Genomic DNA, 15,478 nt, shown 5'->3' with positions numbered 1-15,478 from the left:
CAAAACATGCATTAATTCAAAAACGTCCAGAAATTAAATAAAAAAACAAGTTTTTTTAAATGAAAGTAAGGAGCAACATTAAAACTTAAAACGAACAAAAATTACTCCGTATATGAAAGGGGCTTTTCCTCCTCAACACCCCGCTCTTTACGCTAAAGTTTAACTCTTTCTCTTAACTCTATTTTTAAAACAGTAAGAAACTTTAGCGTAAAGAGCGGGGTGTTGAGGAGGAAAAGCCCCTTTCATATACGGAGTAATTTCTGTTGGTTTTAAGTTTTAATGTTGCTCCTTACTTTCATTTAAAAAAACTTTTTTTTCTTTATTTAATACTATATGAAAACAACAAACGATTTGCCTAACTTACTGCCCTTACCCGGAGTTTGACATCCCCGAAGACGTAATCACTTGAAAATAATGCTGAACCACAAACATATCTCAAAATTTTGGTCCGTTGTGCTTTGAGGAATGTTTCCTTTTCCCTTTTCCTCTTGGGTCTGAGGGGCTGTGTCCTCTTTGAAGGCATTGTTGTATACTCTTTGGGCTATTGTGAACAAAATGGTCATCTTAAAATTTCGATACGATGTGTTTGGGGAAGAGAAAGCTTTGGGGTAGGGAGTGGCTCTTTACCCTTAACCACCTTTGACTCTTAAGAAAGAACTAGAACTTTACGTTTCCAATCAATTAAGCCTCCGTTAAAGTTTACACAACCACCCCTTCCATAAGAACCTTATATTCCATGGGGCAAAACTTACAACCTTTGCCCTCAGACTCTTGGGGGCTGTGTCAACCCTAAAGGCCTTATTATGCAAACTTTGCACTATTTTTCGGCAAATGACTATCTCAACATTTCAATTGATACATTTGGAGAAAATGGGACATGGGAGGGGAACTAGTTGCCGTGAGATCACTTTGACTCTTAAAAAGTGCTCTAGAACTTATGATTTGCAGTCTAATGAGTCCTCTCTGAAATTTATACGATCACCCTTTCCGGTAAAACCTTATATGCCCTCCTGGGAATAACTAACAACACTTATCCTGATGGCTATGGAGGGGGGGGGGGGCTTTATCCACAAATGTATAATTACTGGACCTTTCAACTACGCTGAACAAAATGACGATTCTAAAATTTTGGTTGGATGTGCTTGGAGAAATGATGGGTATGGAGAGGATCTGGTTGCTCTTCAATCACCTTTGACTATTAAAAGGGCACTAGAACTTTCAATTTTTGATCGAATGAGTCTATTTTGATGTTTCACCACAACTCTTTCTATATGAAGTGCCCTGGTCTAAAAAAAAATTCATTGCGCCCCTATTGCTCTTTATAAGCAGCTCTATTGTTACCCCTATAACCCCTATTTATTTTGGGTTTTATTTATTTATTCATAGTTATTTGTTTCCTTCTGACACTTGAAGTATGATTTGAATTTATTTCTGCTTGCCTTTTATTTTATGTAGCTCTTTATTTGTCTTTCAGATACTTTATTTGCGGATAAATCTTTTTAAAATTAATTAAAAGATAAAAAAAACTGAGCATTTCCCGATCTCACAAATATTTTTGGAAATGAATGTATGTGACAGCATGACTTTGGTCTTGAGGGGTCAAATGGACAAGTCAAAAGAGTTCGTGAAGATGCAGCTAGACGGCATAATCGTAATATGTTGCATTGGCATGTTAATAAATTGAGAGGGATTAGTAAGTCAGGACTTGTCCCAGTAAAGATAGGAACAGGTCCAAATGATAAGGAAAGAGGTAAGGAGAGATAAGCAGAAAATTTTCAGAATATGATAAATCGAGATAGTGTTGCAGGAAAAGATATAGAAGAGAATGAAAAAGTTTGTGGCACCTGGGATGTAAAGGACGATTCATTTTGTGAGGAAGGATTAGCGAAAGTACTAAAAGGATAAAAAAAGAATAAGGCTCTGGGTACTGATGGTGTAGTATTGTGGCTCCAAGGCAGAGCCATATCCAAGATTTTTTCCGGGGGGTGGGCAAAAACCCCTCAAAAACACATAAAAAACTTACATCCATTTTTGTAACGTTTTTGCGAGTCAGAAAAACATTTTGGGGGGAAGGCTCAAATTTACTAATCCCCTGGATACGGCCTTGCTCTGAGGTTACAAGTAGGTTACTAAAGATTATGAATATAGTTTTTGAAAAAGGGAAAGTACCTAGCGATTTTAAGGAAAACCTTAATTTAACCACTGTATAAGAAAGGTGATAACAGTGAGTGTGGTAATTATTGAGGAATTAGACCGGTCCCTGCAGGTAGAAAATTACTTAATAATATGATACTTTTTAGACTGAAAGATGCTGTCGACAAAGTTTTAGGAGAAGAACAGCACGGTTTTTAAAAAGAGTAGGGGATGTGTCGACCAAATTTTCACTCTTAGGTTAATTATTGAGGAGTGCCTGAGTTACCAAACACCTTTGGTCCTCTTTTTTAGAGATTATGATCAAGCGTTCGATTATTTTGATAGAAGAGCTTTAGCGAACGTTTCATCCTTGTATGGCAATTAAACAAAAAAACTAGGTTTTTTTAAATGAAAGTAAAGAGCGACATTAAAACTTAAAACGAAAAGAAATTACTCCGTATATGAAAGGGGCTTTTCCTCCTCAGCGCCCTGCTTTTTACGCTAAAGTTTGACTTTTTCTCTTAAATCTACATTTTAAAACAGTAAAAACCTTTAGCGTAAAGAGCGGGGTGTTGAGGAGGAAAAGACCCTTTCATATACGGAGTAATTTCTGTTCGTTTTAAGTTTTAATGTCGCTCCTTACTTTCATTTAAAAGAAACTTGTTTTTTTTTGTTTAATTTCTGGACGTTTTTGAATAAACTCATTTTTTTTAGCGAACATGAGAAGTTCCTCCACGGAAAAATCCTCCCACGTAACCCTCCCCCCTCAATTCTCCCCCAAGCCAAAAAAATCCCCCTGAAAACGTCTGTACACTTCCCAGTAACCATTACTATATGTAAACACAGGTAAAAGTTTGTAACTTGCAGCCCCTTCCATGGGGACTGTGGGGGAGTAAGTCGTCCTCAATGACATAGTTATTAGGTTTTTCAACTATGGTGAATAAAATGGCTATCTCTGAATTTTGATCCGGTGACTTTGGGGAAACAATTAGCGTGGGAGGAAGCCTAGGTGCCCTCCAATTTTTTTGGTCACATAAAAAGGGCACTAGGTCTTTTAACTTCCGTTAGAATGAGCCCTTTCGCGACATTCTAGGACCACTGAGTCGATACGATCACCCCTGGGAAAAAAAAAAAAAAAACAAATAAACACGCATCAATGATTCGTCTTCTGGCAAAAAATGCGAAATTCCACCTTTTTGTAAATTGAGGCTTGAAACTTCAACAACAAGGTTCTCTGGTACGCTAAATCTGATGGAGTGATTTTTGTTAAGATCGTATGACTTTTAAGGGGTATTTCTCCCTATTTTCTAAATTGAGGCAAATTTTCTTAGGCTCGTAACTTTTGACGGTTAAGACTAATTTTGATGAAACTTATATATTTAAAATCAGAATTAAAATGCGATTCTTTTGATGTAACTATTGGCATCAAAATTCTATTTTTAGAGTTTTGGTTACTATTGAGCCGGGTCGCTCCTTACTACAGTTCGTTACCACGAACTGTTTGAAGACCATCAGAATGGAAACCTTGCTCACATAATTCCGCCAGATTTAAAATTTAACAACACGTGAATATAAAAGCATAAAGTTTAGGTTTCATGGAGCCGAATAAAAAGGAATTGTTGGAAAATAGAGCTAATAATGATCATAATTTTACATCTCAGCCCTCTTCAAAGCTTAGAAAAATGGAGGAAAACAGTAAGAACTCTTGGATAGGCTTTTTTAACTTATATAGCCTACTGTTTAGATACATATGCTGTCACACAGCTGCACAGAGTTCTTTTGAATGTAATTAAGCAAATTGTAATTAGATAAAACAAAGAAGAATTTATTGACTTTAGTAAGCCCAGCTTTGCTAGCTAAATCATGAAAAGGCTAGGCCTATAGGCCTACTACTTGATGTGCCTTTTAATACTGATTCTAAACATAATGATGTTTGGTAGCCTTTGCCCTATCCAAGAGGCAGTTGCTGCTCTTGCAAGCACCCTCCTGTTAATAGGAGTAGATATAGCCTACTCTTAAAATTGAGGTAAAATTCTATCTTGGAAAGGGGTTAGGTTAGGAGAATGAAACTTTTGGAGATGGATCTTCAGGCTAAAGTATATCCCAGGAAAGTATTTTAAAGTACCCATCTCCACTCCTTCTCTCTCTGGAGGGCCCTGAATTCTGCCTACATGACATGTCATACCTATTGAAATTTTGACAAAACACCATTTTACCTTAATTTTCAGCTATTAGTTTCTTTTTCACTGCCTTTAGTTCTGAAAATGCAATTCCTGTTATTTGATTAGAATTTTGAGCCATACAAATGTTTTTTTTTTCAAAATTTAGGAAATGTAGGCTATTTGCATATCTTTAAAACCATACAAATTGGGATTGAGCAAAGTTGTGAAGCTGAAAACAATTTTATTGTACTTTATTTAAGCAGAAAATCTAGGCTACTTTGCAAGGTTTTACTTTTATAACATACATATTTTTAAAGGTCATCAAAGGTCAGGGCTCTCTAGAGGGACAAGGAGTAGAGGTAGGTACTTCAAAATACCTTCCCGGGACATACTTTAGCTTGTAGACACATCCCTGAAAGTCTCATTTTCCTAACCTAACCCCTTTCTGAGATAGCAAGAAGTCATTTAACTAGAATTTTACCAAAATTGATACTCAAATCTAGTACTGCTTGTTTTATTGGTTTATTCTGGTAAGATTCTAGTTAAACTTTTTTGCTACCATTGATAGGGGTTAGGCTAGGAAAATGAAACTTACAGTAATTAATCCAGGGCTAGAAGCATACTTTGAGAAGATATTGTCAAGCTTTTATGTTAGCCCTCTTCAGATTTCTAAGCGTTAGAAATTGGCCTCTGCTACTTCACATTATGTTTATTTAGACAGTAAATATTTCATTGTTCATATTATTGACCTATAAATAAATTCAACATACCAACTAGATGCAATTATTTATGCCCTTTTGAATATAAATTACTTTTCTTGCAAATTCAATTTTAAGCTCTTTTAGTACCCTTGTAAGTAATTATTTTACTCTATGTTTTTTGGTTAAAAAATTGGTTATAACATTTGTTTCAAACTTACTATTTCATTATAAATCCATCTTGTAAAAGTTGTATTGCCTAATTTACAGACATTGATTTGTCAAGATTAAGTTGATGAAATGAAATTCAAAACAAATCTGCTGTGTTCTCTTCTTGTTCTGTTTTAGACTGCTTAAAAACTGCCATTTTATATATATATCAAAAGATATCAAAGCTGACAGAAGAAACATGGAGGATGGAAAAATGGAGTAATTGTTTTGAATATTTTATCAAACTTAATGGCAATAAATCAATACTTGTGGATTATATAACTTTGAAAAAATAGATTTATAATCAAACAGTAAGTCTGAAATCCATGGTTTAAGCCTTTTTATACCCAAAACTATGACATTTTTGGTCATTTTCAAGTGTTCAAAAAGGGCTTAAGTTTGAATTTGCAAGAGAAGCAATTATTATATTCATAAAGATTATAAAAAAAAATGCATCAAGTAGAATATTTGCTTTATTTGTAAGTCAATAACATGAACAACAAAATATTTACCATTGAAACTTTGACAGAACAAAATTTTATTAATTTTCAGTTATTAATTTCTTTTTCTCTTGTTTCAATTCTTAGAATGCAATTCCTGTTGTTCAAGTAGAATTTTAAGCAATGTCTATGAGATTTTTTCCTAAATTTAAGAAATATGTTTGTGGATCTTTGAAACCTAACAAATTGGGCTTAAGCAAAGTTGTGAAGCTGAAAACAATTTTGTTATGGTTCACTTAAGCAGAAGATTTATTTGCAAGGTTTCACTTTTATAACACAAAAATTTTAAAGGTCATCAAAGTCATGGCCCTCTTGGAGGAGAAGCAGTGGTGGTAGGTACTTCAAAATGCCTTCCTGGAACATACTTTAGTCTGTAGACCTGTCCCTGAAAGTATCTTTTTCCTAGCCTAACCTCTTTCCAAGATAGTAAAAAGTAGCTAAACTAGAATTTTACCAGGAAACAGCAACAAAATAGAGACCTAATTTAAATTGTAAAATTCTAGTTTGGGTACTTTTTGCTATCTTGGAAAGGGGTTAGGTTAGGAAAATGAAACTTTCAGGGATGGGTCCTTAGTTTTGAAACAAGCTCATAGATATAGCTTAAAAATCTACTCAAACAGGAATTGCATTTCAAGAACTAAACCAGAGAAAAAGAAACTGATGAATAAAATTTAAGGTAAAATATTATGTTATCAAGGTTTCAATAGGTGAGGTACCTGTGAAGTAAGCAAATTTCTACAACTTAGAAATCAGAAGAGGGTTAACATAGAAGCTTGGCAATACCTTCCCAGAGTATATTTTTGGCCCTGGATTCATTACTATAAGTTTAATTTTCCTAGCTTAACCCCTATCCAAGATAGCAAAAAGTAGCTTCATTAGAATTACTGCTAGAATTACATTCTTGCCTGTGCCTCTTGTGAAGTTAGTAACATAATAATGGAAGGACACTACCATTTAATTCCCCATCAGTTAACCTACTTTTTTCTAATAGAGAGTAATCTATGTTAAAATTGTGCCCCCCCCCCCAAAAAAAAAAATTCCTAGGGATGGCAACTAGGCCAGTTGCCCTTGTTACGTTGGCTTAGGGAGGATCCATGGCCAGAGAATTGCCCAATTTGATTGGGTAATGTTTATATTAACAAACTATTCAGGTAGCTAAGAAATAAACTTACATCTATTGTCAGAATTACATCCTGAATCTAAATTTAACATACATTTTCACCAGAAATGAACATTTCCTCACCCCTATACAGTATATACCAATTCAGGGAATACTTGCAAATTAGGGAGGGTTGGGGTAAAGTTCAAACTTAGCTCTATAGTCAGAAATGCATCCTGAATCCAAATTTAGCACTCATTTGCATCAAAACAGATTTTTTTTTACAAAGATACAAAAGGGGAGCTAATTCTCAATGTATAGGAGTAAATTCTTCCCCTCTGATTGGTAATTACAAGTTTTAATTAATCCAAGGTTTCTGCTGAAATGTTTGAAAGAATTACTGAGAATTTCTGGACATTCTTTATTAAGCAGTGACCAATGGGTAGGTTAATAATCCTAACTCTGTTCTTTGTATACTCTCAAATTAAAAATACTATTGTTATCTTGATGTTGGAAAGTCTCTTGAGAGGCAGCTTTTGGAGGGGGATAATTTCTACTTAGGTGGGGGAATTTTTCAGGAGAAATTTATCCATGGGTTTTTTTCATTGCACAAGACACTTTCTTGTTATTTTTAATCTTAAAAACATGGGAAAACAATTTTAAGTCCTCTTTTTGGTGCCTTATAGCATTCTACTATTGCCTTATTAATTGAAATTTATGAAAGCAATTAAATATAAATTTTGTTTTATAAATGAGTCTATAATTATCTCTATGATTTTGATGTGTCTGACCCTATATTCTATAAATAATATTGTTATAAATACTATCATATCTTTGGAATTGTAGCATGGCTTAGTCCAAAAGTGGTTGAGTTGCCACCTAATTGCAATTTGATACTTGATGATGGTTCAAGCAAAAACTTTTTTTAGAAGTACTGTGTTGCTTGAATTTTGATATTTGATGATAGCATAGCCTACTTCAAAAACGGCTCATTAATTGTTTCATCAACCCCCTACATTAGCAATCTAATTTTGTTATTGGATCAATACGCAGACTAAAATAAACATTGTAGGAAACACTGGCAGAAGATACCCTTGTTATATGAGTAGAGTCTAGTGGAAAATGTAGTTTAATCACAGTTTGATCAACCAATATGTGAGCTGTTACAGTTTTATCACAATTTGATATTTAACACACTTCTTGCTTTATTTACTCAGTTGATTTTTTTTTTAAGAGGTAAACATCTTGTTTTGCTTCATTTTTTTTATTGCCTCTCTTTAAAATCAAAACTAGTACAATTCAGGGATGGATCCAGGGGGGAAGGGGGCGATCGCTCCCTCCCCCTAGATGGGCTGTAATTTTTTTACTTCACTTACAGAAGTCTGCATTAATGCATGTTCTAACTACTGTAACTAGACTATAAAACCTTTTTACCATACGTTCATTCCACAGCTTTCCACTATCAAGCTAGCCCCAAGTATTTTTGTCACCTCATAGCATAGCAACAGTTCACCCAGTAAATTTTAGCTAGTTCTCGCCTCCCTGTTCGATGTAAACATTGAAAGTGGGTGGGGCTGCGCAATGTAACCGGACCTGAAGTGTCAAAACAAACATTTCGTTCCAGTGTATAATGAACTTTGAAGATGCATGTGTTGTGAGGATTTTCATCGTTTAAGCAATATTGATGTCGGGAAAACGCGGACAAAAGACGCTTGGCAGCTTTGTCATTTCAAAGTCTTGCAAAATGGATAGTGTAACTGTATCTGCAAGTAGCTCTTCAATTAGTTCTGTTGGGAGTGGCCAACATGGGTAAATTCCTAACACTTTGCAATCTTCTGTTAACCCCGTTAGCGTTCAGAGTGATCATCCAACAACACCCCACCCCTACCCTGTTTCTGGAAAACGATATTGGGATCCACATTGGTACAATACATGCCATTGACGACCGAATAAAGTGCAAGCTTCTGGAGAGGCCATGGAAACTCCCAATTGGATGCCAAATGCCGTATTCTGTTCATTTAAAGGGGGGGGGGGAAGACGAAAAAAGGTACTTGAACGATTCTCATTTGCAGAGTTTCCACTGGCTTGTATATTCTGCTGCCCAGAAAGGCCTTTTTTGCAAATACTGCCTTCTTTTTGTAACTGGGGCTAGTGGGTTTCAAACAGACAGGTTCCCCTACAAAAGCTGGTCACAAAGCCTGTCACAAAATATGCTAAGTTACTGGGAAAAGATGGAGACCTGACAGTATATGATACTTCCCAGTACCATCATGACGCAGTAGAGGCTGGAAAGTTGTTTCTAAGAGCCTACCATTCTCCACACGAATCTGTAAATAATCGCGTCAACGAACAGCAAATGAAGCAAGTAACAGAAAACCAAGAGAGGCTTAAGCCAATTCTGGAATCAATCATATTTCTAGGAAGGCAAATATTCCACTGAGGGGCCTTTGGGATGATGACAGCTTAAACTTGGATGACATGCCGCTTTCCAATGAAGGAAGCTTCCGAGAACTACTATGTTATCGTGCTGAAAGTGGCGACAGTAAATTGAAGGAACAACTGAAAACATCAGGAAAAAATGCTACCTACATCAGCAAAACAACTCAAAACCAGTTGATTGAGTGTTGTGCGAAAGAAGTTATAGGTGTAAAAGAGTAAAGTCAGCAAGGTATTACAGCATCTTTTTTGATGAGACAACAGATGTGTCACATTCATCGCAACTTAGTTTAGCTCTCTGCTATGCCTACAAAAACCATAGCCGCGAGGACTTCATAGGATTTGTTGATGTTCATCATGCCACCTTTGAACCTTCCATTGCAGACAAAGAGCCGACTGTCAACAGAGAAGTGATTGGCCAGCTAGTTCTAAGCCTTTTAGAAGAAACGGGTTTAAATTTACTTGACTGTTTTGGAATCGGTACAGATGGGTGTGCAATGATGGTATCAAATAACTGTGGTGCTGTAGTTGAAATTGAGAAAAAAGCTAAAAATGTGTCTTGTTGTCCCTGCTTTAACCAGTCCCTGAACCTTTCTTTGTCAAGAAGCTCAGCTGTTTCGAGCATCAGAAATGCCTATAGGCATTATAAAAGAAGTTGTTGCATTTTTTAATGCATCTGTGAAGAGAAATTACGTCTTGAATAAGCTTCTAAAAGCTCAGCTCACGGGAATCGGCGAGACGAGGTGGATCGAGTGACACGAGTCACTTGTGTCCGAACTGTGCAGTTTGTGTCCGAACTTCCAAAAATCATCCAGTCTTTTGAACACATAAGTCACTGGAGTGAATCAGTGACCGCTCCAAAGGCAAAGACGCTTGTCACAGCGTTATATAGTACGGAATTCGTGGCTTCCCTTCAGTGTCTACACAGTATTTGCGCTCTGACCTTGCCTCTTAGTCAGCTATTCCAGAAGAAGACTTTGGACTCGGGTGCTGCCGATGACCACGTTTCCGATCCTTTGCATGTTCTAGCAAAGCGACGGGAACCATGTGATGAAGAGTTCGCATTAGTATTCGAGCAAGTAAAAGAATTTTCCGATAAAATCCAATTGGCTGTTGAAGTTCCAAGGGTTACACAAAGACAGGTTCTCCTCATACTACACCTGAAGAATATTATCGACGCGTTATTTTTATACCTATGCTCGGCTCAGTCATAAGTGACTTAAAGAGCCGATTCTCAAGAGACACGCTGAACTCTTTCCGGTTAACCGTACAGCTGCCATCAAATATTGTGAATTGTACTGATGATTTGCTGGAATCTTCCGTCAAAAAGATCTCTAGCATGTACAGTCAACTTCTTGGCTTAACCATGCCGTCTACCAGGGCAATACTTTTTTTGGCAGAGGTGCATGTGTGGAAAAGTAGATGGCTTTGGGTTAAGAGAGAAGGAGGTATCTTTCCTAGTTCAGTGGAAGAAACTGCCAAGGAATGTGACAGACACCTATATCCTTATGTCAGCTCACTTCTTGATATTTTTATATCTCTTCTAGTGAGCGTGGCATCTGCTGAGCGTAGCTTCTCAACTTTACGCAAACTGAAAACCTGGCTCAGAGCACAGATGGGGCAAACTAGACTCAGTGGTTTGGCCCTCCTTAATGTGCACCGCGACATCGATATCAGCATTGACAGAGTAAGCGACAGGTTTGCAAACAGTGGAGCCAGGAAGCTTGAATTTTGCTTGTAAACAGTTGTCAGTTGATCAAGTACAATTTTTGTAATCATTGTTGTAATATATGAAAACCAAATTTTCGTTAAACAAGAGACCGCCAGGGAAACTTAAAACGCGAAAAATAAAGTCAGCCTTGTGGCCGACAATAAGGACACTACCCCCACTCTTTTCGGTAAGAATCCCCCTCCCCTAGAACGAAAGGCTGGATCCGCCCCTGGTACAATTACTGTGAAAATTTTGCTAATACAAAGTAAATCAAGAGGAAAATTTGACTATTGCTTATGTAATTACTGAGTTTGGCTGGTAATCTTTCCTCTTATTTCTTTAATCCTCCAGCTGTGATTAACACTAATTGTGTAAGGTAGTCACTGGTATTCTGCACTTGCCTATAGCATCTCAACCCACGCTATCAAACTTTAATATATGCAATTTGTGCAATCATAGATTTTTGACATATAGTAAAAAAAAATTTTGAATCAATAGTATGCTGTAAAATAGTTAGATATGCTACTGCGTCTTATGCGTATGCTACTGCGTATCTGATTGCCTCCCCCCCCCCAATATATTTTGGAAAATGCCTACAAATCCTTCCCCTATATACACACTGTAGGTATATCAGAAGCGCTTGATAGTGTGAGCCACTTGCAAGCAATGAATGCTCTACTGCTCAGTGGCATAAGTTTGAGTATAATAAAAACCCTGAAATTCTGGTACGAAAAGTCAGTTTGTACCAAATGGAAGGGTAGAATTTCAGATGCCACCAGAACTGGAAGAGACATGAGGCAAGGGTGTGTTCTCATATCAAGGTTGTATCTTGCCCTCCCTTCTATTTCATGATATTGACCTGTTTCATCTTGCAAACACGGATGACTAGCATCTTGAAACTCTAGGCGGACGTGCCTCTCCAAAAGCAAATACACAAGTATTTGAGTTATTCCCACTGAGAGTCGTAGTTACTCCTGCCCTTTACTCAAGCTGCAAACTCAAATAGTATGAAAAATGTAGGTTCCCTCGTTCGTCTGTGAGTTCAGGGAACTTGTTGGTCATGTCTCAATGGTGGAAACTCAGTCACCCCCCTGAGACTCTGGCTCTCAGGTTTTTGTTCACTTTCACCAAATTGATTCTAATTCAAAACTCATTAGAATGTGAAGAGACGCAAGACAAGGGTGTTTTCTCATTTCCATTAGTTTCAAGGTCACATCTTGCCCTCCCTTCTGTTTTATGGTACTGACCTGTCTCATCTCACAAGCGCAGATGATGTCCTTCTGCTGACCAAAACGGACTGACAAGACAATATGAGTGCTTCATAGTGACTTTTTCCAATAAGATTTTCTAGGAATATTGATAAGTGCAAGTATTAAACTCCAGTTTATCAAAAAGTGACTCAGTGGCCATATAAAAGCATGCGGTCCTTGCAGTGTCTGAGCTTAGGTGTCTTGATCTCATGATTCCAGATATGACTATTAAAAACAGACAATATATTGTTAAGGAAATAACCACCGTCATTAAAAGTTCTAACAGGTCTGTAGTCTCAAGTCATGGCTGCTGATCCAGAAATTCTATGTTCTCTGTTCTATGTTCTGACAATAAGAGATAAGGAAAAAACCAGGAAAAACTATGCTACTGTAAGCACGTCAAATTTCTACTGTTGGCTACATACCCAAGTATTATCAGAATTCCTGACTTGAAAAACATGGTCTTCCATAGCTGTCCAAAAATGGTCAAGCTATAGGAATCATTCAGTGTTCTATGTTAGACAGATGAAACTCTGTTCTTCACCTGTATTCATTAGATCTAAGTCTATTTATTTTTATGGAAGCTAATGTAGACATTGATCCAAATTTATCTTGTTTGTTAGGTTCAGCTACAGATGGCAGGTAATTAAATGATTATTATTATTTTATTATTTCTTTTTTTAGTCCGATCTGATACTCTGAAAAAAGTGTCCAGTGTATTTCAAAATCATATCAAGGAAGAAATAGAAGTGCAAGAACAAACTCTTGAAGATATTCAAGGTGCCATATTGTTTGTGCAGAAGCAGCTGAAATTCTTGAGATATGCCGCCTCTTACCAGTACTATTCAAAATGCACGGTATATACTTTTCAGGGGTATGGTAATATTCATTCCTGTAGATGGGGAGGGGGATTATTTCAAATCCTTAAGATTGATCCAAAGACTTCTGAAGACTGCCCAATTAAGCTGTAAAAAACTGTCTAATCAGTGTCTCAAAACCCTTCACTTAGAATAAAAGCTAAATTTTAAGCCATCCAAAATTGTGGCCATGACCAATAATAGTAGGTACTAAAAGCTCAAATTCAGGAATGTTGTTGTCTGACTTAATCTTATTTGTAAGAGTTTCAAACAGTTCGTGGTAACGAACTGTAGTAAGGAGTGACCTGGCTCAATAGTAAACGAAACTCTAAAAAACGGAATTTTGATGCTAAAAGATACATCAAAATAATCGGATTTTCATGCTGATTCTAAATATATAAGTTTCATCAAATTTAGTCTTGGTCATCAAAAGTTACGAGCCTGAGAAAATTTGCCTTATTTTGGAAAATAGGGGGAAAACCCCCTAAAAGTCATAGAATCTTAACGAAAATCACACCATCGCATTCGGCGTATCAGAGAACCCTGGAGCCAAAATTTCAAGCTCTTATCTACAAAAATGTGGAATTTCGTATTTTTTGCCAGAAGACAAGTCATGGGTGCGTGTTTATTTGTTTGTTTGTTTTTTTGTTGTTTTTTTCCCATGGGTCATCGTATCGACCAAGTGGTCCTAGAATATCGCAAGAGGACTCATTCTAAAGGAAATGAAAAGTTCTAGTGTCCTTTTTAAGTGACCAACAAAATTGGAGGGCACCTAGGCCCCCTCCCACGCTCATTTTTTACCAAAGTCAACGGATCAAAATTTTGAGATAGTCATTTTGTTCCGCATAGTCGAAAACCATAATAACTATGTCTTTGTGAATGACTTACTCCCCCACAATCCCTGGGGGAGGGGTTGTAAGTTACAAACTTTGACCTGTGTTTACATACAGTAATGGTTATTGGAAAATGTGCGTGGTTTGGGGGGTGGGGTTGAGGGAGGGGGCTATGTGGAAGGATCTTTCCTTGGAGGAATATGTCATGGGGGAAGAAAAATTCAATGAAAAGGGCGCAGGATTTTCTAGCATTACTATAAAAAAACAATGAAAAAATAAACATGAAAACGTTTTTTTCAATTGAAAGTAAGTAGTAGTATTGAAACTTAAAACGAACAGAGATTATTACGCATATGAGGGGTTCTAAAAATACTTTAGCATAAAGAGCGAGGTATTTAGGAGGAGATAAATACCTCGCTTTTTATGCTAAAGTATTTTTAGTAATTTCAACTATCTATTCTACGGCCTTTCTGATTCAGGGGTCATTCTTAAAGAATTGGAACAAAACTTACGATTTAGTGTAAAGAGCGAGGTATTAACGAGGGTACAAACCCCTCGTATACATAATAAAAATGTTAGAATATAAAAGTTTGTTACGTAAGTTAATTCTTAAGTTATGCTTATATTTTACTAATAAAAACGTTCGCTAAAAATTAAAAGTTCTAGTTGCCTTTTTAAGTAACCGAAAAATTGGAGGGCAACTAGGCCTCCTTCCCCACCTCTTGTTTCTCAAAATTGTCTGATCAAAACTAAGAGAAAGCCATTCTGCCAAAAAAGAATTAATATACAAATTTCATTTTAATAATTTATGCGCGGAAAGCCAAATCAAACATGCATTAATTCAAAAACGTCCAGAAATTAAATTAAAAAAAAACTAGTTTTTTTAACTGAAAGTAAGGAGCGACATTAAAACTTAAAACGAACAGAAATTACTCCGTATATGAAACGGGTTGACCCCTCCGCAATCCCTCGCTCTTTATGCTAAAGTTTGACTCTTTGCCACAATTCTACTTTTTTAAATAATTAAAAGCTTTAGCGTAAAGAACGAGGGATTGCGGAGGGGACAACCCATTTCATATACGGAGTAATTTCTGTTCGTTTTAAGTTTTAATGTCGCTCCTTACTTTCAGTTAAAAAAACTAATTTTTTTTTTATTTAATTTGTACAGAATCTAGGAGAGTATTGTACAATTCTTTGCTATGAATTCGTGCTTTTACTTCGATAGTATACTGGCTAGCCTTTTCTGGAGCTCAATTGACATTTGTTCTAAAACTAGATAATTCCTAAGATCACTCTATTATTTTATAGCTCAACAAAGATATTATAAATGAGTTTTTTTTTCCATTTCTAAAAAGTTATTTTTCAAATGAAATAAAAAAGGGACTTTTTAGTTATATTTAGGCCTACCGTAATAAACAGATGTCATTTTTCAACATTTTCACCAGAAAAGAAAAAGAAATTTCCCCACCCCCCGAAGAATTAGAAAAAAGGCTTTTCGTATCTTTATAAGAAAGCGAAGAAGAAAAAATCCTAGCCATTTCTTTTCTAGAGGAAATACATTACCTCTTTTGATTGTCTTATAAATAAAT

General features: G+C 36.3%; 1 protein-coding gene across 4 annotated transcripts in view; it reads left to right on the top strand.

The window, feature by feature from the left end:
- Positions 1-3,664: 3,664 nt before the first annotated feature.
- LOC136037823 (uncharacterized) overlaps positions 3,665-15,478 on the top strand; it is a 111,627-nt gene continuing 99,813 nt past the window's right edge. For 2 of the 4 annotated variants that reach the window (XR_010620047.1, XR_010620046.1), the window contains exons 1-2: positions 3,667-3,828; positions 12,884-13,056. Coding sequence is in view for 2 of the 4 variants with exons in the window: in XM_065720658.1 (XP_065576730.1) it covers positions 3,729-3,828; positions 12,884-13,056 (273 nt within the window). In the remaining 2 variants the exon portion in view is untranslated. Of the gene's footprint in view, positions 3,829-12,883; positions 13,074-15,478 lie in introns of those variants that run through there. The other 2 variants (XM_065720658.1, XM_065720659.1) reach the window with 2 other exon arrangements.

Source organism: Artemia franciscana, chromosome 17 (assembly GCF_032884065.1).
Source record: "Artemia franciscana chromosome 17, ASM3288406v1, whole genome shotgun sequence".
NCBI classification, from domain to species: Eukaryota; Metazoa; Arthropoda; class Branchiopoda; order Anostraca; family Artemiidae; genus Artemia; species Artemia franciscana.
This window is presented reverse-complemented; position numbering and strand designations above follow the sequence as displayed.